This window comes from Oncorhynchus keta, chromosome 19, assembly GCF_023373465.1.
Source record: "Oncorhynchus keta strain PuntledgeMale-10-30-2019 chromosome 19, Oket_V2, whole genome shotgun sequence".
Taxonomy (NCBI): Eukaryota; Metazoa; Chordata; class Actinopteri; order Salmoniformes; family Salmonidae; genus Oncorhynchus; species Oncorhynchus keta.
Window position 1 is genome coordinate 54,154,270 of NC_068439.1, and position 27,461 is coordinate 54,181,730.

Genomic DNA, 27,461 nt, shown 5'->3' on the forward strand with positions numbered 1-27,461 from the left:
AATGAGGGGGTTGACTTTCTGGCAGGGCTAGTCCCAAACCCCGGTCACGAAACCGTCTCCTGACAAAAGCTGAGGGGAAGGGAAGTTACGTAATGCCCAGGGATAGGATAGCTAGCTGCTGCTGCTCCTAATGAAAGCAATGTGCGATGGATGGATGGAATGGTAATGAGATCATTTAATGAGACGCAAGGAGAGGAGAAAGGGAGCCAACCGTCCACTGCCTGGCTCGGGGTGCGGAGTGTCACATTTAACTTCCACACACCAGTTGTCCAATTGGATTGGACGGGCAGATGTTCTTTTTTCCAGTAAAGCACACTTTCCCCTCCTTGCGTAACCATGTTGTACATAAAAATTTAAAAAAGTGTTTTTAAATAACCATTTGCCAGCTTTTTGAGTAGGCCTAGCTAAAATTGTATAAAAATCTTCTGGAAATGTAATGCAGGTTTCCAAACCAGTTGGGTCGTAGAGGTTGGGGATAAACCAGGTATTATTCATGACATAATTGTGTAATCGTGCACCATTATCATCGAGAACGGCAAACAACCTAAAATTACAGAGATATAGCATCTCAAGCCATGTCCTATCTCAAAGCAGCTTTCACAAATGATGATGAACACGTGAACAGCTAAACCCGACAGGGTCAGTTGTGTGTGTCAGCTACTTAGTGCGTGCATCAAGGGGACCAGTTGTTGGCATGACGATGCGATGGCAGGGTGAGAGTGAGTGAGCAGTGAACACTGAGGGCGAGTTTGTACCCACTGCATCATAAAGCCAAATCAAAGCCTTGGTGTATTCAGTGGGAAAAAGAAGAAACCACATTCTGGTAGGAGAGCTCTATTTGGAAGCTGGCAGGAAGCAGTGCTCACATCACATCAAAGACACACTTGTGAGGAGAAGGCCAGATTAACACGACCCATTCACTGGAGGAGCGGGAGAGGAGAGAGAAGAGCTTTTCAAAGAAAGCCATACTGGAATACGACAAGAGGATACTAACGCTAAGGCTGGGAATTGCAAGAGTCTTCACAATATAACGCTATCACGATACTTCGGTGCCGATAAGACATTTATTGCGATTCAGTACTGCAATTTGATTGCGTTTCGACGTTCCAAACATATTGCTCACCATGTCTACTGCGGAGGGATAAGAGAGCCATAAAACGAGCTTTGATCAGTCATGAAAATAAAAGTGCTGAAAACATCTTAGCTTTTACATTTACTCGCATAGAAAGATTGGATGGAAACCGGGTTCGAGACAAAACAATGCTCACTTACAATGGGGTCCGGAATTATTAAAGTTGTCACATGCACAAGTACAGTGAAATTCTTAACTTGCAAGCTCTACCCAACTGTGCAATAATCAATGTCAAAATAGTATAACTATATACATATAGAACCAGTCAAAAGTTGACACACCTACTCATTCAAGGATCTTTCTTTATTTTTACTATTTTCTACAATGTAGAATAATAGTGAAGACATCAAAACTATGAAATAACATATGGAAACATGTAGTAACCAAAAAAAGTGTTAAATCAAAATATATTTTCAATTTTCGATTCTTCAAAGTAGCCACCCGTTGCCTTGATGACAGCTTTGCACATTCTTGGCATTCTCTCAACCATCTTCACGAGGAATGCTTTTCCAACAGTCTTGAAGGAGTTCCCACATATCCTGAGCACTTGTTGCCTGCTTTTCCTTCACTCTGCGGTCCAACTTATCCCAAACCATCTCAATTGGGTTGAGCTCAGGTGATTGTGGAGGCCAGGTCATCTAATGCAACACCCCATCACCCTTCTTTTTTGTCAAATAGCCCTTACACAACCGAGGTCTGTTGGGTCATTGTCCTGTTGAAAAACAAATGATAGGTGGGACAAAGTGCAAATTTGATGGGATGGCATATCGCTGCAGAATGCTGTGGTAGCCATGCTGGTTAAGTGTGCCTTGAATTCTAAATACATCACTGACAGTGTCACCAGCAAAGCACCCCCACACCACATCCTCCATGCTGGGAACCACATGCGGAGATAATCTGTTCACCTACTCTGCGTCTCACAAAGACACAGCTGTTAGAACCAAAAATCTCCAATTTGGACTCACCGGACCAAAAGGACAGATTTCCACTGGTCTAATGTCGATTGCCTGTGTTTCTTGGCCCAAGCAAGTCTCTTCTTATTATTGGTGTCCTTTAGTAGAGTGGTTTCTTTGCATCACTTTGACCACAAAGGCCTAATTCACAGTCTCTTCTGAACAGTTGATGTTGAGATGTGTCTGTTACTTGAACTCTGAAGTATTTATTTGGGCTGCAATTTCTGAGGCTGGTAACTCTAATGAACTTATCCTCTGCAGCAGAGGTAACGCTGGGTCTTCCATTCCTGTGGCAGTCCTCATGAGAGCCATTTTCATCATTGCGCTTGATGGTTTTTTCGACTGCACTGAAACGAAGTTCTTGAAATGTTTCGTACTGACTGACCTTCATGTCTTAAAGTGATGATGGAATGTAGTTTCTCTTTGCTTATTTAAGCTGTTCTGGCCATAATATGGACTTGGTCTCGTACCAAATAGGCCCATCTTCTGTATACCCCCTACCTTGTCACAACACAACTGATTGGCTCAAAAAGCATGAAGGAAAGAAATTCCATAAATACATATTTAAGAAGGCACACCTGTTGATTGAAATGCATTCCAGGTGACTACCTCATGAAGCTGGTTGAGAGAATGCCAAGTGTGCAAAGCTGTCATCAAGGCAAAGGGTTGTTTAACACTTTTTTGGTTACTAAATGATTCCATATGCGTTATTTCATAGTTTTGATGTCTTCACTATTATTCTACAATGTAGAAAATTGTTAAAATAAAGAAAAACCTTGAATGAGTAGGTGTTCTAAAACTTTTTACCCATAGCGCACGCGTGCGTGTATAAAGGGCTGTCAAAGTTAACACGTTAATAACGGATTAATGCTTACATTTTGGGGAAGAAATTAAAGCATTTTCTTAGTTTGACCCCCTGAACCATGCATTGTTCCAACTTAAAACCCTGGCAGCCGATGCGCTAGTTTGACAACACCTTTACTAGCTAGCTACTTGTATGGACTGAATGATGGACAATACTAGTGAGGGGCTTTTAAATGGCTAATTACATTTCAAATCCCTCCCAGATGGCTCTCTGGATTCATTTGCATCCACTGCAAGGCTTAATTATTTTATTACCGAAGTACATTGAGTCTTCGGTATAATTTCCCCCCCTTCATTATCATTATTCGTTACTTTTATTTCTTATTTTCTTACTTAAAACACATATTTTTCTCAAAACTGCATTGTTGGTTAAGGGGCTTGCAAGTAAGAATTTCACTGTAAGGTCTACATTGTTTTATTCGGGGGATGTGACAAATACAATTTGATTTACAAGCAAAACATACCGTTGATGCCGGCAATACAAGTAACGTTACTAGTAGCAATGGAGGACATCTTCGGCAGGTTAAGCTAGAAGTGTGTGCGCACGAGAGGCCTATGTCGTCGAGCAGCAAGCTTCCACAAGCAATAGCCAAGAGGCTAGCTACAGCTTACAGGCCAGTCCACATTGTGGAGGACGAAGGCTTGAGGGATATAATTTGGATCGCGTCAAACGACTCAACGTACGAGATACCCGAGAGCCACCGTCGTTACAAGAATACACCAGCTGTATGAAAGCGAGAGGGCTACGAAAGCAGAGGAGTTGAAGCATGCAACGGTTGGAAACTGCATTCACACGCTCTGGCCATAAGGAAGACAGAAGAGAGGCACTGCTGAAATGTGCCAGAGCATTTCATGGATCTAGCAAAACAGTAGAACATTGATAACCAGGTTAGCTCAATTTGCACAGACAGCACACGGAACTTGATTACAGCTGCGAGACATCTGCATTTTGAACACATGCACTCCCATCAGTGTCCCTAGTACAGCAGGTTTGACAATGCCCTAGCCAAACGCCCGTAAAATGGTTGGGCATTTCAGCCCACCAACCGCTGCAGAACTAGGACAACATCAAGTTGCAAATGGGCTAAAGAAGGAATCACACGCACAAGATGTCACAACGAGATGAAATTCTACTCTGGAAATGGTAAAGCATGTTCCACAACAAACAAGGAGATGCTCTGGCCCAACAGAAAACAAACATCACCATGCCAACCACAGCTGAACTGGAGAAACTGCAGAAGCTGAAGCTACTACTGGAGCCCTGCAGGTAATCTTACTATTAGTGTTATAATATTTTGTGTTTAAGTGTGAGAGAGTGAGTGTGTAAAGTATGTGTGGGAGAGTCTGTGTATAACAAGTCTCTCACAATTGACTGAAGAGATTATGAAATACTTTTCACTGCAGGTACTTGACTGAACTTCTGGGAGGAGAGAAGTGCATTTCCTGCTCAGTGGTGTCGCCTGCTTTGTGTCATCTCCTTCGGGTGATGGAGTGCTCTGATGATGACCCTGCCTACATGGTAAGATTCAAGCTGACATTCACATGGCTGAAGATAGCCACATCACTCAACCCAAGGTTTAAGGACTGTCCACTACAATGGGTCACAGCATGCAAGGGCACACACACTAGGCTGGCCTGCAAAGGTACCTGGCAACGCCTGCCACATCAGTACCTTGTGAGAGGTTGTTTTCACTCTGGGCATATCGTACAAAAGAAGAGAGCAGCTTTATCATCTGAAAATGTCAACAGGCTTGTTTTGTCTATGAAACTGGCTCAGTGAAAAGAAATAGGAGGACGACTGAAGTGTATGGTCACAGGTTTATGTTCTGTGGAATTCATGACATTGTTGGACAGGTTTATGCTCTTTGTTCCCATAGATCCAGTTCTTTTTTTTCTTATAGCCAACCCTCCAAATCAGTAATTGGGAGGACAATCATTTGGAATGGCTGAAGCTTCAACTGTGTGTGTGAGAATTTATGAGGGAATGTTAGTAGGCCTACTGGGAGCATTATTAAGTTACAGGACTTTTGTATTGCTTTACTTATGGGGAATTTGCCAATAAAAACTTTGATACAAAATAGTTGTGTTTGAGTCAATAAATGCCTGCTTAAAAAAAGTGAATGTTTTCATTTAGCACCAAATTTAAACAAATAGAAAATGTATGATTAACAGAATTTAACGATTAATTATTTGAATAGTTTGACAGCCCTATCTATTCCCAGGTCCAAAACTCCTTTACCTCCGTCACACGCTGCTTGGTGGGATATTTTGTCACGATCGTCGTAATGAGCGGAACAAGGCGCAGCGGGATTGACGTTCCACATCTTTATTATGGTGAAACTTTAAACTAAAAACAATAAACCAATAACGAAACGTGAAAGTAGTGATGCACAAACACAAAACATCCCCCAAACACAGGTGGGAAAAATGGCTACCTAAATATGATCCCCAATTAGAGGCAACGATACCAGCTGCCTCTAATTGGAAACATACAAAACACCAACATAGAAATATTGAGCTAGAACACCCCCTAGTCACGCCCTGACCTACTACACCATAGAGAACCAAGGGCTCTCTATGGTCAGGGCGTGACAACAGTGCCAATAACACATTTTCTGGAGTAGTTTGAGGTAGAAATGTACATGTAAGCGGGGATTGGGAGAAAGTGACTGGTAACAAGTTAGCCTAGTGGTTAGAGCATTGGACTAGTGACCGGAAGGTTGCAAGTTCAAACCCCCGAGCTGACAAGGTACAAATCTGTCGTTCTGCCCCTGAACAGGCAGTTAACCCACTGTTCCTAGGCAGTCATTGAAAATAAGAATTTGTTCTTAACTGACTTGCCTGGTTAAATAAAAAGGTCAAATAAAAAAATAAAAATTGAAGAATGTTGAAGGCCACTGTGTTCTTGGGGACCTTCAATGCTGCAGAAATCTTTTGGCACCCTTCCCCAGATCTGTGCCTTGATACAATCCTGTATCGGAGCTCAAAGTACAATTCCTTCGACCTCATGGCTTGGTTTTTGCTCTGACAGACTGTGAACTGTGGGACCTTGTATAGACAGGTGTGTGCCTTTCCAAATCATGTCCAATCAACTGAATTTACCTCAGGAAGACTCCAATCAAGTTGTAGAAACATCTCAAGGATGAGCAATGGAAACAGAATGCAGCAGAGATTAATTTTGTGTCTCATAGCAAAAGGTCTGAATACTTATGTAAATAAGGTACTTCGTTTTTTTATACACATTTGCAAAGATTTCTAAAAACCTTTTTTTCGCTTTGTCATTATGGGGTATTGTGTATAGATTGAAGGGAGAAAATGATTTTATCCATTTTAGAATAAGACTTTAATGTAACAAAATGTGGAAAAGGGGAGAAGGGGTCTGAACTTTGCGAACACACTGTACATGTACAGTTGAAGTCGGAAGTTTACATACACTTAGGTTGGAGTCATGAAAACTTGTTTTTCAACCACTCCACAAATGTATTGTTAACAAACTATGGTTTTGGCAAGTCTGTTAGGACATCTACTTGGTGCATGACACAAGTAATTTTTCCAAAAACTGTTTACAGACGGATTATTTCACTTACTACGTATCACAATTCCAGTAGGTCAGACGTTTAAATACACTAACTTGACTGCGCCTTTAAACAGCCTGGAAAATTCCAGAAAATAATGTCATGGCTTTAGAAGCTTCTGATACGCTAATAGACATAATTTGAGTCAATTGGAGGTGTACCTCTTTGCTTGACATCATGGGAAAATCCAAATAAATCAGGAAAGACCTCAGAAAAATAATTGTAGACCTCCACAAGTCTGGTTCATCCTTGAGATCAATTTCCAAATGCCTGAAGGTACCACGTTCATCTGTACAAACAATAGTACGCAAGTATAAACACCATGGGACCACGCAGCCGTCATACCGCTCAGGAAGTACTTTGATGTGAAAAGTGCAAATCAATCTCAGAACAGAAAATTACCTTGAAGATAATGGAGGAAACAAGTACAAAATGATCTATATCCACAGTAAAACGAGTCCTATATCGACATAACCTGAAAGGCCGCTCATCAAGGAAGAAGCCACTGCTCCAAAACCACCATAAAATAGCCAGACTATGGTTTGCAACTGCACATGGGGAGAAAGATCTTACTTTTTAGAGAAATGTCCTCTGGTCTGATGAAACAAAAATAGAACTGTTTGGCCATAATGACCATCGTTATGTTTGGAGGAAAAAGGGAGAGGCTTGCACCATCCTTGCTTCACCATCCCAACCTTGAAGCACAGGGGTGGCAGCATCATGTTGTGGAGGTGCTTTGCTGCAGGAGGGACTGGTGCACTTCACAAAATAGATGGCATCATGAGGTAGGAAAATTATGTGGATATATTGAAGCAACATCTCAAGACATCAGTCAGTAAGTTAAAGCTTGGTCGCAAATGGGTCTTCCAAATGGACAATGATCCCAAGCATACTTCCAAAGTTGTGACAAAATGGCTTAAGGACAACAAAGTCAATGTATTGGAGTGGCCATCACAAAGCCCTGACCTGAATCCCATAGAACATTTGTGGGCAGAACTGAAAAAGCGCGTGTGAGCAAGGAGGCCTTTACAACCCTGACTCAGTCACACTAGCTCTGTCAGGAGGAATGTGCCAAAATTCACCCAAAATTCACCTTATTGTGGGAAGCTTGTGGAAGGCTACCCGAAACGTTTGACCCAAGTTAAACAATTTAAAGGCAATGCTACCAAATACTAATTGAGTGTATGTACACTTCTGACCCACAGGGATGTGATGAAAGAAATAAAAGCTGAAAAATCATTCTCTCTAGTATTATTCTGAAATATCACATTCTTAAAATAAAGTGGTGATCCTAACTGACCTAAGACAGGGAATTTGTACTTGGTTTAAATGTCAGGAATTGTGAAAAACTGAGTTTAAATGTATTTGGCTAAGGTGTATGTAAACTTCCGACTTCAAGTGTAAATAGGAGTAATAGTGACGAGTAGCAGGATTGATAGATAATCAATCATAATTTTAGCAGCAGGGTAGGATACACCAGTACTGCCTGCTGGACGGGTGCATGGAGAGCAGTCCATGTCTCAGGTGGCTGGAGTCTTTGGCAATTTTTCAGGCCTTTCTCAGACACCTGGCATGTATGTCCTGGATGGCTGGGAGCTCACCCCAAGTGATGCACTGGGTCGTCTGCACCACCTACAGTAGGGCCTTCCGACATTCCAGGCGGTGACACAACCATGGAGCAGCTGTAAAGGTTCCTAAGGATCTGATGGGCCATGTTACGGACCATGTTACATCCTCAGTGATGTGGACAGTAAGGAACTTGAAGATCTTGACCCTCTCCACAACAGCCCCGTCGATCTGGATTGAAATGTGCATACGCCCGTTTCCTGAAGTCCACGATCAGCTCCTTGGTCTTGCTGACATTGAGGGAGGGGTTGTTGTCCTGGCACGACACTGCCAGGTCACTGACCTCTTCTCTGTAGGCTGTTTCATCGCCGTTGGTGATCAGGCCGACCACAATCGTGTCGTCAACAAACTTGATGATGGAGTTGGAGTCGTGTGGCCACACAGTTGAGAGCTCTATTTTCATATTGACACCCTTGATAAAGATGAGCAAAAATGACTGCATAAACAAACTTAAGCAATAATGCCTGAGAACCCGGGAATTATCGTGCAACAACTCTCGACAAGGGAGAATTGTCTTGCTGGGAGATCCATTCCTGGATAATAAAAGACAATAACCCCAAGCACACATCGAAATCCAGAAAGAAATGGTTAATTGGCCACAAAAATCTACATTCCTGGATAATAAAAGACAATAACCCCAAGCACACATCGAAATCCACAAAGAAATGGTTAATTGGCCACAAAAATCTACATTTGGCAATAGCCATCTTGGTCTCTGGCCTTCAAACCCCTTGTAAACCTGTGGTTTGAACTGAATAGGGCAGTCCATAAGCGCAGACGAAGGATATCAAGGATCTGGAAGGATTCTGTATGGCAGAATGTTTTAAGATCCTTCCCAAAACATTTTAGAAAAAGGCTCAGTGCCGTTACCCACGCAAGGTGATGTATTGGGAAAAAAAAGGTGTCAATATTTTTGACCACTCCCTTTGAGAAAAAAAGATGACTTGTTCCACAAAACATCTTTCTCTGAGCAATTGTATTATAAAATAATATAAAATGCCCAATTGTTTGATCATACAATATAGCTCAGTATTTAAATTATTTATTTTTACTGTCATTTTTGCTCATCTGTCATTTTTGTACATTCACACATGGATGAAGATAGGTGGCAACAAGTACTTTGTAGACATTCTACATCTCATTGTGAAGAATAAGTACAACGATGCCTATTTTTTTTCAAATGCAATGCTCAATCTACTAAAGTGTGGAAAAAACAGTATAGTGTACCCCCCCTTAACAGAATGTTATTTTGTGATATTACATTTCCTATAAAACTTTAGCGGTGTCTGGCACCAACATAGATCAACAGGAGCCTGAGGGCTTGTGGGTAAATCAAACGGTTCCAACTAATGAACTCTGACAGAGAGGCAGTGGGGGTGCGCAGGTTAAACAGGTTACGACTCTGAAACCCCACATACACAAACACCAAAATACCCCTCACCACACGCTCTTTTAGGCTTTGATTTATGTTACCGTGTTCTAATAAGATTTCAGGTTTCAGATTCGGAGTGAAAACAGCCCAGTGAGTTATGGCGAGCAGCTTGAAGGGCACATCTGTCCTGAGGGGGAATCTATGGTTTATTCAGTGGTCAGATACTACAGAAGGGGAAATGAAGGGGGGCAGGTGGGAGCGAAGGAGAGCTCCTCTTTCACTCCACTCTTCCTGTTCTCCAGTTCACTGAATGTACTACTGGAATATGCAACATCAAGAGAGAACAGAGAGCTGCTCTAAGGTAATATTTCCATATGGAGAAAACCTGCTCTCAGTTTCCTAAAATCATAGTCATATGACTATAAAGCCCTGAGAGGTGGGCTATTTGCCCCTTTTAACCCAAACGTGAGACAGGGTCATGGGTTTTGTACATTGGGTGAAGGGTTAGGGTTAGGTTGTATAAAATACAGTAAGTGCCCCCATTGGCTGGGAAGTCAGCTTCATTACAAGGAGGCCATCTGTATGGCCAGCTGACTGACTGTCGACTCACCCTCTAGACGGATGCCCTCCTTCTGGACGGTGTAGTTTAGAACAGCAAACGGGGCCACAGGTGACTTCGCTATCACAATCTGTGAAAGGGAGAGAGAGAGATTAAGTGAGAGAAGAGAGGAGATACGAAGGTGGGTTCACTGGGTTGTCAGACAGTCACATTCTTTGACAGAGCGTAAAACACATAAGTGAGAGATGTTACGCATCATGAAGAGATAGAGTGATCTCCAACACGACACTTGAACCTGAGAGGACACTCCCCACTAGCATTCAGACAGAGCGTCACAACCTATTGTCATGCAGGCAGTTTGAAAGTCAGGCGTCGTCGAGCAAAACATGACAACACGAGGACAACGGGGCACGTCGCCAATGGGTAGGGTGTTTTTTATTGGGCACAATGGGATAAGAGGAGAGGGGAGTGAAAGGTTACTTGGGTTGCTCCGATGCTGCCAAGAATTTGCTTTCAAGCCACTTGAAGATGCCAACGTGCCCAGATCTGTCCCTTTTGTCCCCTAGCCACAACACTGATATTGTTCAGATTCAGTGTTAGTTACATGTACAGGGTTGCAGGTATGATTGCAGGGTACAGTGAAAATCTTAGGCTCCGCGCTCCAACATGCAGGACTAAGTTAAATAAAACAATGAAAAATGGTAGCTAATAAAAATTAAAAAACATATCAATAGAAATATTGTAGCAGTGATGAATAAATACATATCCATTGGGGTGGAGGCAGAGTAAAGACTGTAGAGGGGGTAAGGGGGAATGGCCATAATGGGAGCAGCAGTCAGACTAAATTACCAGAGGGGGTGTGGGGACCAAGTGAAGTAAAAAATATACTAAACAAAAATAAAACGCAACATGTAAAGTGTTGGTCCCATGTTTGAGATCCCAGAAATGTTCCAAAATGACAAAAAGCTTATTTCCCTCAAATGGTGTGCACATATTCGTTTACATCCTTTTTGTGAGCATTTCTCCTTAATCCATCCACCTGACAGGTGTGGCATATCAAGAAGCTGATTAAACAGCAGGATCATTGGATAATAAAAGACCACTCTAAAATGTGCAGTTTTCTCAGAACACAGTACCACAGATGTCTCAAGTTGAGGAAGTGTGCAATTGACATGCTGACTGCAGGAATGTCCATCAGAGCTGTTGCCAAAAAATATCATGTTCATTTCTCTACCATAAGCCACCTCCAATTTTAGAGAATTTGGCATTACGTCCAACTGGCATCACAACCATAGACCACGTGTAACCATGCCGTGGCTGGAGTCCCCGATGATCTTCTTGGCCTACCTCCTCCCTCTAGACCAGGGACCAACAACTAGATTCAGCCTCGGACTGATTTTTTCTTGAACATAATCACCAGTCATTTGTAGACTGCAAATGACCTGCGTGGGAATACTTGGGAACAGATTTCCAAAATTAATATCAATTGGAGCTGATTTCCTGGTGTTTTACAGTCTTCTCTCCAAAAATGAAATGTATAAATTATAAAAATCAGAAAACTTGGGAGACAAATAAAACCAGCGGCACCAGTTGGGGAACACTGCTGTAGGACGTCTCGTTGTTGTTGGTAATCAGGCCTATTACTGGTATGTTGTCAGCGAACTTGATGTTGAGAGTTGGAATTGTGTGAGGCCACGCAGTCATGCGTATACAGGGAATACAGGAGGTGACTGATGACGCACCCTTATGGGGCCACAGTGTTGAGAATCAGTGTCGAGGAGGTAATGTGAAAATTCTGTGCAACTTCCGGCGCATGTTTACTGTGAACAGTGAGGCTGTACTCACTTTAAGTTCATTTTAACAGTGGTCAAGTAGGCTACTGTGGCTATTTGATCATAATGTAGCCTACCAGAGTGGAGGAAATGCATCCCATAACATTTTAACATGGAAATAGCTGTTCTAGCATTCAGCGTACAGTAGCAGCCAATGTGTGGTGTTCAATGTAGGCCTACATTCAATGACACATTTGAAAAAACATGCAGGGCTTGACATTAACTTGTTTATACACTTGTCCTTCAGACAAGGAGGTGACTGAAAATGCACACATTTTTCACATTTTGTGCTCTTGTAGGGAGCAATCACTCCCTCATTGCTGACTGCAATTGATCTATAACTGGTCTAATAACTCACTAAATAGCAAAGGATATGAACACATGCGCACGTCGCTACATGTAGCTCTTATTTTGATCTCAAAACAAGCACATCTACACACGACCGTTGATGCTGTAAACACAGTACAGTTCAAAGTGAATGGCACTGATCCATATATGGCAATGGTCTATTTGCATATAGGCCAACTGCACCTCTGATTGGTTATGGCGCACCGGTCTGTGTAGAGTATGTGCCTGCCAATGCAATAGAATCCTACTCTGATGCATTCTGCCTTGCATAGTTTGTTTTGTTTCGGTATGTTGCATTGAAAGTGGGTAATATACAAACGTGTGCAGCTTAGAGAGAATATTGTCTTTGATTAGCCTCTCGATGACTGAAGTGAGTGCTACTGGTTGATAGTCATTCAGTTCAGTTACTTTCCCTTTCTTGGGCATAGGGATAATAGTGGACATGAAGCAGAAGGGTATAGTCGCCTGAGCTAGAGAGCGATTAAAAATGTCAGAAAAAACAGCCAGCTGGTCTGCACATGCTCTGAGGGCACGACTAGGGATGCCACCTGGGCCGGCAGCCTAGCGAAGTTTAACCCGTTTGAATGACTTCCATACGTCCTCAGTGGGGACAGTGAGAGTATGTAGCCCACGTTGTCATCAGGGGCTTTCCTCGGCAGCTCAGGGTCATTGTGCTCAAATCGTGAGAAAAATGTGTTTATCCGATAGGTGGTGACCACAATGTGGCTGGCTTTCCTCTTGTAATCCGTGATAGTCAGGAGCCCCTGCCACATACGCCTTATGTCCAACCTGCTGAATTGCTCCTCCACTTTGTCCCTATACTTGTGTTTCGCAATCGTGATCGATCTGCGTAGGTCGTATTAGTACCAAACTATTTTCCCCGGTTACCTAGCCCCATTTACATGCAGCATCTCGCTCTTTCAGTTTCCCTCCAAGGCTGCTATTAATCCACGGTTTTTAATATGGCTGTTTTTAAAGAGACTATCGGTATCAAATCATCTATGCATTTTCTGATGAATCCGGTGTATGAGTCAGTGTATTCATTGCCGTCATCTCCAGAAGCGATCTAGAACATATTCCAGTACACATGATCAAAACAATCTTGGAGCGAGACTTCTGATTGGTCAGGTCTGTACAGCGTTGGGCCGACCATCGGAACTTCCCTGGAGTCTATGTTTGTAGGTGGGGAGAAGCAGGATGGAGTCATAGTCGGATTTGCCTAAAGGAGGATGGGAGAGGGCCTTATACCGGTGTCGAAAAGGCGTGTAGCAGTGGTCATGAGTAAAATTTCCAAGAGTTAGATGCATGTTGGTAATAACTCAAATTACTTTTGTTAAAGTCGCAACAAGTTTGTTCAGGGTCCAATGAAGAACTTTGAGAGCATTGCTAGTGTCGGCTTGGGGCTGGATGTACACCAGCCATGACGATAATCCCGGAGAACTCTTGGAAGGTAAAAAGGGCAACATTTGATGTCAGAGTATTCCAAGTCGGGGGAGCAGAAGCTTGCAGGTTCCTGTACATTTCCCCTATCGCATCATATGTTGGTCATAAAGCAGAGCCCACCACCTTTACTCTTACGAGAGAGAGCCCGGTTCAAAAAACTGTAAAGCCAGCTGGTGGTATGTCAGAGGAGGAGAACCAAGTCTCAAATCAACTGAATATGTTGCAGAGTCCCTCTGGAAGGAGATCCTAGCTCGGAGTTCGTCAAGTTTGTTCATTAATGATTGAACATTCGCGAGTAGTATGCTCGGTAATGGAGGACGGGTTGCCCAGCATCTTAATCTCACTTAGACTCCCCCACTCCGTCGGCATCTTTGCTTCCTACTCTCCGGTAGGACTCCCAAGCAGCTAGGCGCCTCGCCGAAGAAGCTAGTCCATTGTTCCGCCATCTCAGGGAATTATGAGAGGTTGGGTAGACGTTGAGTACCCAATAGTTCTACCCAGGTGTATGAAGTAATGCACGAAAAAAACTGAAAAGTCTAAACTTGCAATGTTTTATTGGAGCTCGAGTCAAAGCACCCTCCGTCAGCGCCATGTGGCATGGTTGGCGTGGTGTTGCTTTAGCGTTAGTCTCTCTAGACAGTTGGGTTGCCTCCCACAATGTACCAATGCTCCAGCTTACACGTCTGTAGAAGTCAGACAGTTGGGATAGAGAGGACGAGTCAGAAATGGGACATGCGTCACCAGTTGTGTTACTGCCTTATCCGCTTGCTGCCCTAGCTAAACATGAGCACAATTCCATGCCACATTTTCAGCTCCGCCTAACCAACCTATTGATTTGTTTGGAGAGTTGTCTGTCTGAAGAGGACCCACACTGGAATATTTTTTCTCCAATTACAAAATGTCAAAGAGAATGAAACATCCTCCCCAGACTTTGTGCGGTTGCTCCAAGCTCTGGGATTTCCGATACTACTTAAGCCTGGTCCCAGATCTCTTTGTGCCATCTTGCCAATTCTAGGTCATTCAGTACAAACACATTTGGGGCCAGACTAGTGTCGCATGGCCTGGCTCAGTTCAAACCAGCCTGGGCCTTTCAGCTACCACCATCTAAAGGAAGAACTAAGCGAAAACAAGATGATTGAAGTTGCTGCAGCATAAATAGCTGTAAACAGTGCAGAAATAACGAGTGCAGCGTCAGTGTTTTTGGAAGCGCGTTGAATCACGGCTGTGATAAATGTTATTGTGAAATGACCAGTCAAAATAAGGAAGTGACATTTTCTCAGTGTTCTTGTTTCATCAGGCTTGACAGACTCTTGGTGGGTTGAATGAGAGGTCATTCTAGCCATGCTGAACCTCTGTATGAGCTTTAGACATAGAAAAGTAGAGAGACGGAGGCAAAAGTGCAGACACGGAATAAAGATACAAATCACCTTACAGTTTTCTTTGGGACAGCATTAGCTGTGAAGCGCTATGTGTCTACATACTCATTCTACAAGCTTTAGCCATAGGCCTACTGATCGTTCTTTACCTTCAGTGAGCGCACTCACTGTGCATCCAGTCAGTTACACATTTACTATGAGGGGGCGGGGGGCTCAGATTTGCACTAGTGGAAAGAAACAATCCCAATGGCATCTAATAATTTTAAACGTTTTATTTCCTGAGGTGCAGTTTCAACATTTGAGCATATATCTCTACTTAGGGCCTAACCAGCTACAGATGTCTGCTTTAACTGCTGTTGCTTTATTTCAGTTAAAAATAAACGTGAGTGCTATTTCACAGAGGGGGATTAGATTACCTGTGGTCGGTAATCAGTCATTTTCGCTAAACCCACTTGAATTAGGACCAGTGTGAATAAATGCCGTCTCAGTGATTTTCACAGGCATGCACGGCTCTGCGGACCGCAGCGACCAGTCAGCTCCCTGTTTTCAAAACCGCCGTGCCCACAATAACATGTCATTAACTCTGACAGAGACAAGTCTCCCTGCATAAAGCCATCTCATGTTTTCGCAAATCAGTTATTTTATTTTATTAACCTTTATTTAAACAGGGAGTCACATTGAGATAACTCTTTTACAAGAGAGCCCTTAAATCTACAAGGAAATAGTGGCGGAGATGAACGTTTTGGAGGCTAGATAGATGACTGTCATGTGTTCATTTGAGCATGGGCAAACCGACAGAGCAGCCGGAGCATATAGGCAGAAAGACAGACAGGCAGAGGCACACACACAGCGTCAATGAACCAGCCCGAGGACCCAATGGACCCAGGCACCAGACTGAAGCCTTAATGGACCAGCAGTTGAGGACCGCTGCTTTTCCTTTCATGCTGGTTTTCTTTTGGGGGATTTGGATCGTAAAAAGAAAAACACAGAGCCTTTCGTTTGGGCCTCCGAGGCTTTTTGGGAGTTGACTCTGGAATGCACCCGCAGCTCTGAGTCGTGCAGGATGAGACTAAAGGGAGAGTAGTGTGTGTGTCTGTCTGACCGACCACACTATTTCCCCAATAGAGAATCTAAGCATAGCCATAGTTCAGTAGTTTTAAACGGTGTGTTCTGTGAAAGTTGGTTAATAACAGTTCTGGATAAAGCCCAAAGAAGACATAGGAAGACTGTTCCTTTCCCATAGTTAGTAAGACAAAATGGTATCCTCCGTGACATATCGTATATCACCTGTCTTTGGTGTGCGTCTACATACTGGACAATGAGGCGGGTGTTGACGCTATGACTCCACGTGTTCCCCAGCGCCGCCGTCACATACCCAGAATCCCTCTCATCGGATGCTGCAACACACAAACAAACATTACAGGGGTTGAGTTCAACTTTGAACTGCACTTACACTTGTGTGATGTGTTATCTTTATTTATTTCATACAGGGGTCATACCATGTCATTTCAGCAAGCCATGACACCTACCATCAGATTGTTCTGAAATAGTTTCTGTAGTTAGAAACAAATAAGATTAGTATTCCTGAAACAATTTGTTGAAATGAATTTGCTCTCTGAGAAATTAAGCTAATTCATTGCACCCAAAATTGGCCATTATAATTTATAGGATTCATATTATATTCAACTATATTACCTAACATCAGATTTGGACCAGAATTCTTCCTAACAATTAGTAAGACATGATGAATCCAATACAATGATCAAAAGCCACTCACGGGCCCCCCACCCCAACAACCAGTCTACAGTATCAGTGCTCTATGTCTGACAAGCTGCTGCTTGGAGTATTGCTTCTTCAACTTTTGTTATGTACTCCCTGTGAATCTGGTGATGTTTTTTTCCCCCTGTTCAGAGAAATCAGCCATTGAAGCTTGCATTCTATACAATAAAATAGTGTGAAAGTACCACGTTTTGCTCACTAGATGCCGCTGCACCTGCTACTGCAACAACTATCAATTTTGCTGGTCTCTTGTGTTTATTAAATGGATTACAACATTTTCTTTGCAACTTTGGGTAGAAAACCAATAGCTTTTGCTCATGATGAAAATAAATTGTGGTAAAGAATGCAAGCTACTAAAAATTAAAATGGCCAATTTGGATGAAATCAATGACCTTCATTTCAACAAACTAATGTTTCAGGAGTGCTTATCTTGTTTGTTTCTAACAACAGAAACGATTTCATAACAATCTGAGATGTTGGGTGTTGAAATCCTCTTTCTTGTACTTTTTGAGTTGGAATGACTCACTGACTGTACAGAAACTTGGCAAATTGCAATTAATTTGGAAACTGCAAATTCAAAACAAACTGCCTTGAAACCTGAAAAACATATCACTATACAGTAGGTAATGTAAGTATCGTCATTGATTCATCCCCATGATTCATCATTATTCCCAATTTCCACTGTGTGTGTGTGTGTGTGTGTGTGTGTTTGACCCTGCAGGCTATGTAATGACCATTAACCAGAAGACAGCTCCAGCCGCCTGACACACTGTTATTATCGCTTGCTTTTGTGTGACCATGGTTCCCTCTGCTCCCATGACACCAATAAACCTTGGCTGGGCCTGGGATGCTAATTCTGTCTGCTGAAGGATGAGCCCTGGCGGGTGGCGGTGTGTGTGTCTGTATGAGTTCGCGAGTGTGCATGTGTGTGTGTGTATGTCCGCAAGCGTGTGAGTGTGTGTATGTTGCTGTGTCCTTTTCATCCTCTTCCTTGATGTTTTTTTCCATGGAGTAAGCAGGGATTCTGCTCGCACAAGTGTCCTATCAGCAACTCTCACTTCCTCAAAACATTTCCTGTGGAAATGTGTGCAAGGCAGAGAAAATAAAATAGCTGCACGACCATGTGACGGAAGTTCCCCCAGCCGGGAAGAGCAGCAGCAGCAGTAGAGAGAAACGATTCATTTTAATATCACAATATACTAGGTAGGAGACATACAATAGACTAGAGTAGTACTACAAACAGGGAACACTGGTTAAAGGCAATTAAGTTGAGATAGGACTGAATAAACTACGGGACAAAAACAGAAGACACACAGTACTAGAAGACCAGCGGTTTCAGAATCAAACCAAAGTGGAATATAACTGAAAGCATTGGGCCTTAATGCATCTAGCTAACCATTAGGGCTCTTTCACTAACATAATCAGTGTACAACTGGCTCACGAGTTTGGGAGCTGAGGCAAAAGAGACGAAAAGAGAAGGAAAGAGAAGGCCGGAGGGACTGAGAGGCAGACTAAACAAACTCCATGTGCGCTGCAGACATCTGCTGCACAGCTCCCTGGAGAAGGATGGGGGGGGGGGGCACGCTATCAGCCTCTTTCCCCTGCTTAGCTCCCCCTCTGCCTGTTAGACAGACCTCTAACACAAACACCCAAACCATAACACACACACACACACACACACACACACTCCTTCATTCTATACCCCTAGCCCCCATCCTAAACCTCCCCTGATCCTACAAAGCCAGCAGCCCACACATTTTCCCACAACTGGCCAGGAACAGAGAACAGATAGTGTAGAGTCCAAAATCCTGTCCAGTGTTTCAACACACTGTCTATGTAACGACTTGTGCTCGCTGGATGGCTCCTCGAGTGCCACAATAAGTCCTAGCGCAATAAAAGTGTTTTAAAACAACATTCAAGGACATGTGTTACTAATATATAGTTAAAAGGCCTTGTCCTGCTTGTGTATGACAGAAAACCATACAGTGTTTGCCTCTCTATGCTAATAGAGAGAATGGATATCATATGGATGGATAGCCATCTCTGATCGAGCGAGAGCTCTCTGGAAAGGCTGCCCCGCTGTGCAGAGGAGGAAGTGGCTCAAATAAACATGTCCAGTACAGATTTCAACCTCCCCCTTTTCCCCCTCTCAACAACTCTCTCGCTCAGCATCCCATTCACCTTTTCTCTAGTTGTTTATCTCTCTCGTTCTACTACAAACCCAACCCAATTGGCACTCCAGGCAGGCTAAAGCAGACATAGTATTTGAACCCAGGTCTACAACCCTCTCTCCCCTCTGCCTTCTGTTTTCCTTTACCCTCTGTCCCTTAGTAAACCCTATTGGTCTAGTGGCTGGAGAGCTCTGTGCAGTGTGGCTGTGTGTGACCAAGCCTAGAGTGTAAGACGGGCGGTCGATTAGGGCGACTGGTTGGGGGGGCCCAATCATGTAGATAAAGTGAGGGCATGGAAAAGTGTCTCAGTGTGTTGCTGGCTGGCTGCACACAGTGGCTCTCCTACCAGAGGCAGTGGAGGAGCTGAGGGGCTTGGATCATTGCAGCCTCAGTCACACACAGTCAATGAAGGAGCCCTGCTGTTGACAAAGAGAGGATGTCTGTATGTCTGTCCGCTGAGGCCTGCTGTTGATTAAGAGAGTGTCTGTCTGTCTGTTGGGCCCTGCGCTTGACAAAGAAGCTGTCTGTTCATTGTTGACCTGGGTTCAAATACTATGTCTGCTTTAGCCTGCCTGGAGTGCCAACTGGGTTGGGTTTGCACTTTTGAGAATATTCTATTAGTTACATTGCACCAGACAAGCTCAGTCAAACACAGCTCAAGTATTTGAAATGATTTCAAATAGTATTTTGAACCCAGGTCTGCTGTCCTCTGGGCCCTGCTACCTGTCTGTCAGTCAGTCAGTCTGCTGAGCCTGGCAAACAGAGGCCAACTGTCTGTCCACTGGTCCCTGCTTTCCCACAGTGACCGGCCTGTGGCCCCCTCAGTCCCATCTAACCCTAGAGGGAGCACGGGGTTAAACCACAGTTTAGGCCCAGTTTAGCCTCTATTAAAGGCAATTTTTATTTACACACAAACACCCCGCACAGAGGCAGGTGTGCACACATATACACACGGAACACTTCACAGGAACATTCACACAGCAACTAGTCCCTCCATGCACAGAGTGACCGTATCATTACTTAGCTGTGTTAAGTAATGAGCTCACTTCTCACACAAAGATTCCCTTAGGTGGTTGATTCCTCTTTAGTCCCTACCCATATTTAGATGATTCATACGCTTCAGTATAATATTGGTTACCCAGAAGTAAAATTCACATGAAAGTTGTCACTTCCACAAGAGATTAGCTCCAACACTACGTTTACTTTTCATCATGAAGTTTATGTTACGACAAAATAAACGCTTGTCACGATGACCTCTCTCCCCCATTACACTAGGAACACCAACCCTCATCAATAACTTTAAGCTTTACACTTGCTATTGTGAACAGCTAGCTCAGCCAGCTAAGAGTTTGGGGGATTTTCTATGCCTTGCCTTGGGCATCGCCTGTTTCAAATGCTGGCACCAAACTACTGTTGGCACTGGGCTGGCTATTGAGTTGAGTTTTCATCAAAATGAGGTCAGAAAGAGCTTCAGTTGGACAACTGCAGTTTCACTAGATTAAACACAGAGAGCTAGGACAGACCTCATAGGCATCCAATGTCCCTCAGAGACTGAACTCTTTTCATCTCTAATATTACAAATATCTACAGAAATAAATCTTTCTGTCATGAAAAAAAAGTGGGGGGGGTTCCAATAATGAAATGCTACCCTTTCAGCTTCTGGCACATAACACTGAAGACAAGCAAAGGATGATAGCAATAATCAGACATACGAATTCAATAATACATTCTCTCTGTACTGATAGCTGGGCTAGAGCATGTGTATAGGTCAGGCCAGCAACCAACCCATCTCTACCTAGTAGTTTCTCTACACACTCATCAGGCCTCCGCAGTACCAGAGGCTACCTAAAGCCCACTTCAGGCCCACCTGAGTCACAGTACTGATCCTAGACCAGGTAGAAACCAGACTCCCCCTTTCCCTCTCCTCAGACTAGACAAAGGGCCTTTTCAGACCTTCCATCACGCTCGCCACCCCAGCCAAATCCCAGGAGACCATCGATGGGAGAATCCCAAAGGCGACAGAGGCTGACATTTGACTGGAAACCTGAGACGCAGGGATCTCTGGTTGAAAACAGCATAGGTAAAAACCTGCTTGCACGAGACAAAAGGGAGAGAAAAAAGGTGCGGGAGATAGAAAGGGAGGGATGGCGGGGCTAGAGAAGAGTCAGACCCAGGGAAAGGAGATGTGAATCTGATTACATTAGCAGAGGGGTGAATCAGATACACCCTACTGTCGAACTCTCCCCGCCTCCCCGCCTCACCCCTCCATCCAAGGACATATGGAGAGAGAGAGAGAGAGAATGAGAGCAAAATTTGAGAGAGAAAGAGCGAAATGAGAAAGAGGCAGTCCTTCCTCGAGGGGGAAATCACGGTATTTAATGAGAGTGTAGTTGGTGAAAGAGAGACTACAGTTACAGGTCAATGCCATGTATCTATTAGATAACGTAAGAGAAAGAACCCGTATCTCTTTACTCAAAGGCTAGTCCGACTACACCGCCGAGACACAGATACATATCCACACACAGGCTATACTAAGGGAGTGATGAAGATGGGGACATTATAACAATACAGGATACAGGTCATAGAATAGCTCTGTTACCAATGTGATGGTAAACAGTAAGATCAAACAAATCTCTGTGACCCATCAGAGACGCTCCATGTGTTTCAAAGAGTCACACGCGAGGCGACCGGCTACAAACATCCTCGGTGCATCACTACATTAGTATGTGTTGAATCCAATGTTTCATTGGATGGTTAGTATTGCAGTTACATTCAGACGTGATCAGTTAACATGGAGGCTATTTCGTTTGTGTTTGTTTACCTCCCCTGAATGACGCAGCGCTTCTCTCTCCTCGATCGCCCACATGCGTCGTAATCTGGTTGGTCAAGACCACCTATGAGGGAGGAAAATAGAGAAGCATGAAGAGAATATTATGACGTTAATACCTTCCACAAAGTGCTGGTTTGCCATGCTAAATGTTAATTTACAAGGTTTTTACGCAATATCTCAAAGCAATATACCTTAGACTATGAACACAAAATATACCAAAATTATTTTTGGGAGTTCTGGTAAGTTATTTCTTCAAATGTGTTTTACTTGTCCTCAGATGACTGATGGTCAATAGTAGGTTGGAGGTCATCAACATTAAACGATATGGATGGTCTATGTATCCAAACCCAACCAAGCGGGAGACAAAAGTATTCTGAATATCATCCGGTCCAAGTCTGACACAGCAGAATTGAGTAAATTCCCTCAAATAATCAGTGGTGGTGGCTCAAAGTAGCACTTGGTGAATCAAATTGGCCTTGATAAAATACCAACATGATAAAACTGTTACCAATACAACAGACTCATAAAAAGGTAGGCCCAAGGCCTACCGTCACATGAGCTATAATTGTCCTTTAAGCCTCCAGCTTGACAGAGCTACACTGTGCATGTGAGCCAACCGTGGCTGACATGAGTCAAAGTCCATATGTCAACAATAAGGCTACAATAATAAACTCATGTTTGGCAGGCAATGAGCTCCCCATGTGTTGTTCTAACTAGGAGAAATCCAGAGAAACAACACAGTTAAACTATGAAACCTTGGCTAGGCAACAGATGTAGGATCTTAATTTGATCCAGTTTGGTACAACAGGAAAATAACCTGAAGCACCAGGAACTGTGAATTATAATTAATGAACAATTGTGTAGGGGTCAATACATTTTTCATAACGGAAAATATGTCTGACATTTCAAATACATTTTAAACCGCAAATACACTACAAGTATTCCATGTCCTGAATTTCACAAAAGTTCTCCTGCAACAGGGTGATCAAATCAAGATCTTACACCTGTACATCCAGTAAACTCACACCAAATCAACAATTCCATACAACCTAGGAGCGGAATGGAAGCAAAGGGCTCCAATCTACCACAGTCATCCAGTCTCGCAAAATTTGGCACTGTGTCATACATCAAAACAAGAACTAGTACATTTAACAACCTGGTTGGTTTGGCCCTGGGTGCTAATAACAAAAGTCTTTACTTGTTTAATCATGATAGCCCTTATAAAATACTCAGTGGGCCACGAGCAAGGTAGGCTATCCTCACTGTGGTTTCTTGTCAGGGCACATTTCAGTTAATAATATGGAGGAGGTGAAGGCAAAACACTGTCAAGTCCAGACAGACCTCACATGAACCACAAAATGCTTGTACGCCAAAACACGGGTGTGGAAAATAGCATATGACTTACACCGAAGCATAATGATCACACAAAGGCACACATACAAAATAAAGAAAGACAAGTTAGCTGGGAAATAGGTAATGAATGAGCTTAGATGTTTAGTATAGCATAGGATAGGCTTAGAGCCCTCAAATTAGACACACAGACCTCAAAGCCAGTTCCGCTGTGTTTATTACTATTTATTTTGTTCATTATTCGTCTCTAAATCGAGCAGATTTAGACCTATGACACCAGGTGGGTGCAATTTATTATCAGGTAGAACAGAAAACTAGCAGTTGTCCAACTCCAGACCTCGCTCGTGGGGTAAGATTTTGATACCCCTGGCGTAGAGTATAGTATAGTCTATTATAAACTCGGTGGGTCGAGCCCTGAATGCTGATTGGCTGAAAGCTGTGGTATTGGCTGATAGCCACATGTATGAGAAAACATTTATTTTTACTGTTCTAATTACGTTGGTAACCAGTTTATAATAGCAATAAAGCACCTCAGGGGTTTGTGGTATATGGCCAATATACCAGGGTTAAGGGCTATATCCTGGCACTCCGCATTGCGTCGTGCCTAAGAACAGCCCTTAACTGTGGTATACTGGCCATATACAACACGCCCCTCATGCCTTATTGCTAAAGTATAATAATATAGTATTAAGCAGACACTTACAGTGTTCAGTAACTGTCAGGATGATCTTGTTGCTATGTAACGTCAAGGTATGTTAACATGTACATACAGTCATTACATTCTGACGTGGCCACTGCATCCTTTACAGACATATACAAATAGCTACCAGTAAATAAGCTGTCCATCACTACTATACACGGACAAGCGCCAGACTCTTAGAGCCCCTGGGCAACAGCTGTAATAAACGCCACCTGTTCACCTCTGGCGGAGTCCAGAGTCCTGTGTTATTAGCGGGGAGATGGATGTAAGAACTCAGGACACACTACCAGGGGACTGAGGAGGAAAGCTTGAGTAACACCGTCCAGGGACTGAGGTGGTGACTTAAGATTTGTATCTAGTGGAAAGTTCAGGGGAAAGTTGTGTTGGTAGACTAGAAACTGATTTGAATCCCCAGTGCTAATAGCCTGGCTAGGCCAGCAGTTGTAGTAGGTACCTAGTAGGTGAGGTGATACATCTTCAGTGCTTTCCTGCCCTCTAGTGTTGAACTGTGTTACTGACACGAATGAGGATGCACTGGGGTCAAATAGGGCACATTTATTATTCCTTGTGAGATATGGTATGGATTAGATATTTTATTCCATTTTAGATTTCAGGAAAACATTTCCTACAGCGTGCAATGCACTATTGCCTTTCACCCTTTCCTTCCAAATCCCACAGAGGGCAGGTTCTTTTTGTCTTGGATTACTTTGTGATAACGCTGACATCTAGTGGCTGAATGGCGGTTCTGCAATATATTAGGCAGTCAGAAGTGGTATTAAGGGACTAATTATGTGATTTGGGGGGGGGGGGATTACTTTTTTAAAGGGTAATTATAATGCAAAATGAAGGAACATAAAATTACGCTGATATCTAAAATATAACAGCCCCTCCAGAAATGAGCCCAATAACATATTGGCCCATACTATCAGTCAGGTGTGTTACTTAGCAATAATCATTATCACCTGATGTAGCCCATCTGATACAGCATAGTGTCTATAAATTAATAAATAGGCTGAGGGTTTCAAATCTGAATTTACCCCATCAGTCTAATTAGCTAGATCACAAAATCCTAACAGTCTCTCTTGTTGCTAGTTAGCAACATATGACTTGAATGCCACCCCAACAAAAAAAGCATTCCACTGGCACTCAGCCAAGGATCATGTACTGTGAATAAAAATTTTGCCTACCTGTTACGCCTGACCCTTGTTACATTTAGCACTGGTCTTCCCTATGCACTCAACCCAATGGCCAATGCTAATGCGGGTAAACCATGCCGCTGGTAAAAATAAATATGGTTCTAAAATGGTGCATTTTCGCCTTCTCATTTCTTGGATTTGAGAAGTGTAGCTCGTAACACTTCAGAAATCGGTGATTCTCCTCTTTTAATAGTGGCCATCAAAACGGCTTTCAAAGTTGTTGTTTTTTAACGCGACTGCATTGAGAATGTTGTATGACTGGACATGCATATTTCTTCCCCTGTGCGGCAATTTGAATGTGCCTCGAGATTAATATTACTTTCTCGCATAGAATGCGACAGGCTGAACAATTGAATAAGTAAACTATTCTGGTATGGGGTAGTCTAATTTTGCCATTGCTTGCTCGTGTTTTTGGCTGTGGAAAATGAAATGTGGAGAACAAGTACAATAACCAAAGCAGGTACCAGGTCTCAGCTCCACCTGGCTCTCATTTGGATCATAGGTGCCTTGTCTCAGATCCGGCCCAATTTAACCCCTGCACACACACTCACAGGGATGTGAAAGGCCTGAGCCAGGTATTTGAGGGTGGCAGCCTCCTGGCCCAGCAGGTTGCTGCGGTGACTGAGGTTCCCAGGAAGTGTTGTGTCATACTCCTTCCTCACCACTGAGGCCACCGAGTCAAGAATCACCAACCCAGCCTTGGAGGAGATGATGTCCTCCTCCAGCCTCTCCAGTCTGGAAGGAACCAAAACTAAACTTTATCAATACCAATATCACTATTAGAAATAGTCCCGTTCACACAGTTTGCCATCACCCAAAATGCTTAATGAGTCCAAAACATGCTTGAGGTAAGTGAGAGGAGACGATTGAATGACATATTTCAGAGAGACTCAAAGCAACATGGCGGCCTGTACCTGTCCAGGACATCCTGACACGTGAGCTCCTGAAAAAGGTGGACACGTCCAGCCATCTCCAACACACGCTCCTTCTCACAGAAATAGTCTGGAAACCTGTTCTGAGCAATCTCCACTAACCTGGAAGTGGCAAGAACAAAACATTTTAGGCCACACAATGCATTTATAAGACACAGAAGATAAGATTATAGAAGAGATTACATAATAGAAGATTATAAAAGACGTGACAAGATAATGGATATGCAGGAGGGGAGAAGAGAAAAGGAGGGTGATGAAAGTAAGTCCCAATCACCTCTCTGCTGAGAAAGCCGCCTCTGTATCTATGTAGATAACTCCGCTGTCGAGGCCACCCATGTACTTTGGCAGAGTGGCCAGCACACTGAGCATCATACACACCTGGCTCTTCCCACAACCTGAGGGGCCAGTCACCTGAAAGTGGGAAAGGACGTTTGTGATACATTTTTTCTCTCTCCCTCCATCTCCATTATAAACCTCATCACCCTCTTTATACTCAGTAAGGAAGGTGTACAACCTCTGTGAGTGTCCCCCGTGGTAGCCCTCCCTGAAGCAGTCTGTCCAGGGCAGGTAGGGATGTGGAGAAACACAGGTCAGCCCTCTGCTTCCACACCTCCAACGCCTGAAGAAAACAATAACAATTTCATAAGACAGAACAGTGAATTATGACAGTGATACCGGTGATGTTGTTGTTGACTTACCGTGGTCATTGAGGGGGCACAGGCCTTGCTGACTGACTGAAGTAGCATCAACACCTGTTGGTAACTCTGCCCCGCGAGGCGCATCACCTCTAGAGGTGTGAGGGACAGCAGGTCCTGGTGACAAGGGGCATAGTAGTCACCGTTGCGAAAGGCATCTCGTTTCTACCCCATCTATTCTTTGATGTGAGAATATTAGATAATGGTAACATTTCACATGGTATAAACTTGTAATCCACAACGCTAACAACACAGCATGTAATAACCACCTCGAGAAATGAGACTCGACCTCTTACCTGGCAACTTTCAATTTGGTGGCGCTTGAGTCGTTCGCATACTTCGAGTGACACACCCGTTCTTCTGAGCTTTTTACTTGCCATAGTTAACTAGTTAATAAAAAATGACAAATTCAAAGACACTAGTTTCCCCTTTTGTCTGTGACAAACTTGTTTTGTTAGCTAGCTAGCTAACTTCAGCAACAACGAGTGGCTAAAGTTCGCTCCGCAAGTGGCAAACGCTAGAATCTAATTGCTCTAGCAAGCAAATTATGGCTCAAATATAAGAAATTCCACGTTTTGCAACATGATTTAATTTATTTCACGGCCCTGCTAGCTAGCTACATGAGTTCTGTTGCCTTGACAGCAGTGTGGCAAATAAAATACCCCCACTTCTGCTTCGGCTTCTTCTTCTTCTTCAGTGGAGTTTAAAGAGGGTTTGCGTCCAATATG

General features: G+C 43.4%; 1 protein-coding gene across 4 annotated transcripts in view; it reads right to left on the bottom strand.

Annotated features, from left to right (window-relative positions):
• Positions 1 to 27,461, bottom strand: part of rad51b (RAD51 paralog B) — a 52,303-nt gene extending 24,842 nt beyond the window's left edge. The window contains exons 1-9 of one of the 4 annotated variants that reach the window (XM_035793874.2): positions 27,030 to 27,461; positions 26,737 to 26,850; positions 26,553 to 26,657; positions 26,313 to 26,449; positions 26,021 to 26,140; positions 25,658 to 25,841; positions 21,852 to 21,924; positions 16,368 to 16,477; positions 10,133 to 10,211 (exon numbers count right to left, since the gene is read on the bottom strand). In XM_035793874.2, coding sequence (XP_035649767.1) covers positions 10,133 to 10,211; positions 16,368 to 16,477; positions 21,852 to 21,924; positions 25,658 to 25,841; positions 26,021 to 26,140; positions 26,313 to 26,449; positions 26,553 to 26,657; positions 26,737 to 26,850; positions 27,030 to 27,113 — 1,006 coding nt within the window. In that variant the 5' untranslated portion in view covers positions 27,114 to 27,461. Of the gene's footprint in view, positions 1 to 10,132; positions 10,212 to 16,367; positions 16,478 to 21,851; positions 21,925 to 25,657; positions 25,842 to 26,020; positions 26,141 to 26,312; positions 26,450 to 26,552; positions 26,658 to 26,736; positions 26,913 to 27,029 lie in introns of all 4 variants that reach the window. The other 3 variants (XM_035793877.2, XM_035793876.2, XM_035793875.2) reach the window with 3 other exon arrangements.